This window comes from Aplysia californica, unplaced genomic scaffold (assembly GCF_000002075.1).
Source record: "Aplysia californica isolate F4 #8 unplaced genomic scaffold, AplCal3.0 scaffold00800, whole genome shotgun sequence".
NCBI lineage: Eukaryota > Metazoa > Mollusca > Gastropoda > Aplysiida > Aplysiidae > Aplysia > Aplysia californica.
In genome coordinates this window covers 257,817-260,767 of record NW_004798070.1, presented here as the reverse complement: position 1 = coordinate 260,767, position 2,951 = coordinate 257,817, and the positions used below count along the sequence as shown (strand labels likewise).

Sequence of the window (2,951 nt, the reverse complement as noted above, 5' to 3'; positions counted from 1 at the left end):
TCTCTCTCTCCCATCTCCAACCCCCCACGCCCCACCCCTCTCTCTCTCTTTGGCTCCCTCTTCGTGAGGAGGAAATTGTCATGAACTGACTACCCGACCCGACCCGACCCGAGTGGCACCTTCACTTAGTGGTTCAACATTATCTTGAAGTACGTCAGGCTATAATTTCGCCATTTTGTCTGAGAGAGAACTGCACGGACCCGTGTTCTGGTGACGGTTCAGGGGGCCTGACGGTTCAAGTGCGTCGATTGGAACATTGTATCGACATAAACCCATGAATCCAAATTGAAGATTGTTTCCTTTGATTTAAAGTGCTCTTTGTGTGAGAAGAAAGGTGGAAAAAAGGGGGGAGGGGGGGGGGGGGCGCTTGTTTGAGGTTATTATTCTTTGACGTCGTCTTTCTTTGGGTCGTAACCAATGTGTATGCCGTTTTTTGTTATTTACTTCGATCTTGAACCCAGTGACGTGAGCAATTTTTGAGTATAATGAGCAAAATCATGTAGCAAGGATGCTTCGAATTTGTGTCTTGTTATAACGAATTAACGATCATAAAATTTTGTCATTTTACTCAGTGGGTTGCTAAAACATGTTACGAATTCGTAATAAGTACCGTTTGGAGGGCTCTTGTTCTAGGAATGGATCCACGTATTGTTTTTTAATGAGTGATTTGTTTTACTTGTTTTGGGGGTTTTTTCGGGGGTTTTTTTTTGGGGGGGGGGGGTTTGTTTTTTGTTTTTTAAGGGGAGCAGTGCAAGCTGACAAAGACAAGATGGTATACGAAAGGGCATACTTTTGGATTTATGTAAATCGTGATAGTTTTTACTAATTAGACAATTTGAAACAAAATAAACGATGGCTTTCGATGCAATACACTGCACTTGACAGGGTAAACGCATAGAGATTTTAAATGTTAATAACAGCAAATAGACGAATGAATTAGATTTAACTGAGAGAACAAAGTAATGGATAAATCCATTTTAGTTAATATTAAACGCTTACTTGAATAAAGACTTGTATGACACTTCAATAAATATGATTGTGGGGGCTTTCATTCCTTTCATTAGAAACACATGGACGCACGTGTGTGTGTGTGTGTGTGTGTGTGTGTGTGTGTGTGTGTGTGTGTTTGTGTGCGTGCGTGCGTGTGTGTGTGCGTGCGTGTCTGTGTGTGCATGTGTGTGAGACTGTGTGCGTTTAAAAACATGCACACGAGCATACACATTCAAAAATGCCTCAGTGAAACTGTTGAGACGCATTCTCAACCTACACCTAAAGGTGTGCTCATCGCCACACATGTAATCCTTACTTTACCACCTTCATTGTTTGATTCTGAAACAAACTAACAACATTATCCCTTGACTCCTCCTCCCCCTCCCCCCTTCCTCACCCCACCCTCCTCCGGACAAATACCCACCTCCTCTAAACTTCTTCATGTGACATTATATAGATCTAGATCCTGCATTTTCCTTGCCCCTGAGCACCGGGATCTAAGGCGGAGCCTACTGTAGTTGCCCCCCTTCCTCACCCTACCATCCTCCAGACCAATACCCACCTCCTCCAAACTTCTTCATAATATGACATTACGAAGTTGCGAGCACCGTAAAACTTTTATTAAACTGCTAAAAACCAAACTTCCTCATTCCACAGTGGGCCCCCCTCCAGGTCTGTTGTTCCACCCATACAGAAAGCCAAAGAGGAACCGCACCGCTTTCTCCCCCTCCCAGCTGTTGCAGCTGGAGCAGGCATTCGAAAAGAACCACTACGTGGTGGGCCAGGAACGCAAGACACTGGCAGCCAAACTCCAACTCACAGAGACTCAGGTGAGATACGCTACACACGCAGCCAAATTACAGAGCTACCAAACGGCGTCCTGTTTTCGCCCTGCTTACCTATTAATAGTTTTCTTCTTCTTCTTGTTCTTCTTGTTCTTGTTCTTCTTTTTGTTCTTCTTCTTCTTCTTCTTCTTCTTCTTCTTCTTCTTCTTCTTCTTCTTCTTCTCAATCCTTTAGCGAAGTTTGGTGGGTACTTGACTTAATTACTGTCGTTTTCAACTCACACTCACTGTGCGGCTGACATTTACTATACTTCTTCTCCCCCTCCCCACCACCCCCCTTTACTAAAGTACCGTGTTCCTGGCCTGTCAGGTACCAGTAAGCCGTTTTCGAATATTTAAACAATTATCTCTATTGGTCAGACTGTCCATTCGATGGAGAGCGACTAATTTTGAGTTGTCTCCCAGACATTAATCAGGTATCATCTTCAGTCCTAGCCAACCTCCATCACGACCAAGCCCTTTAGACCTCTCATTTTCTTCAAGAGTAGATAATATTGTCAGTAAATAGGAAATAGACGCTCACTCAAGGGCCACTATTATTCTGATCACCTCTTGCCCCCTTTTCCCTGATAATAATTATATAGTAATTCTATTATCATTGGGGAAGGTACAGTAATAATGATAATGGTGATATCGAAATTTAACCAGTAGAATGTCCGTACATTATAAAGCTCGACCATTATTAACTCGACTACCGCAAGTGAACAAACCAATTACTTCGTAGATGAGGGGTGGGTATGGACATCGTGATCTGTTTAAGTGTGGAGGGTCAAAGGGTTGGCGATCAAAGGCTTCATTGATGTTTGAGTACTTTATTGTAGATCCACAAATGGTCAGGGCTTTTGGTGGAGAATATATGTATAAGGAAAATGCTGAAACACTAACGCACGCGCGCGCGCGTGCACACACACACACACACACACACACACACACACACACACACACACACACACACACACACACACACACACACACACACACATACATACATACATACACACGCACACATATACACACATACATACTTACACACTCATATACATGCATACTCGCGCGCACACACATGCACACTGAGAGTGGAGACAGGCCGAGAGAGAGAGAGAGAGAGAGAGAGAGA

The 2,951-nt window shown here is 43.6% G+C and overlaps 1 protein-coding gene across 1 annotated transcript in view; it reads left to right on the top strand.

The window, feature by feature from the left end:
- LOC101860203 overlaps window positions 1-2,951 on the top strand; it is a 35,224-nt gene that overhangs the window by 17,061 nt on the left and 15,212 nt on the right. The window contains exon 3 of the mRNA XM_005109642.2: window positions 1,648-1,820. Coding sequence (XP_005109699.1) covers window positions 1,648-1,820 — 173 coding nt within the window. The remainder of the gene's footprint in view (window positions 1-1,647; window positions 1,821-2,951) is intronic.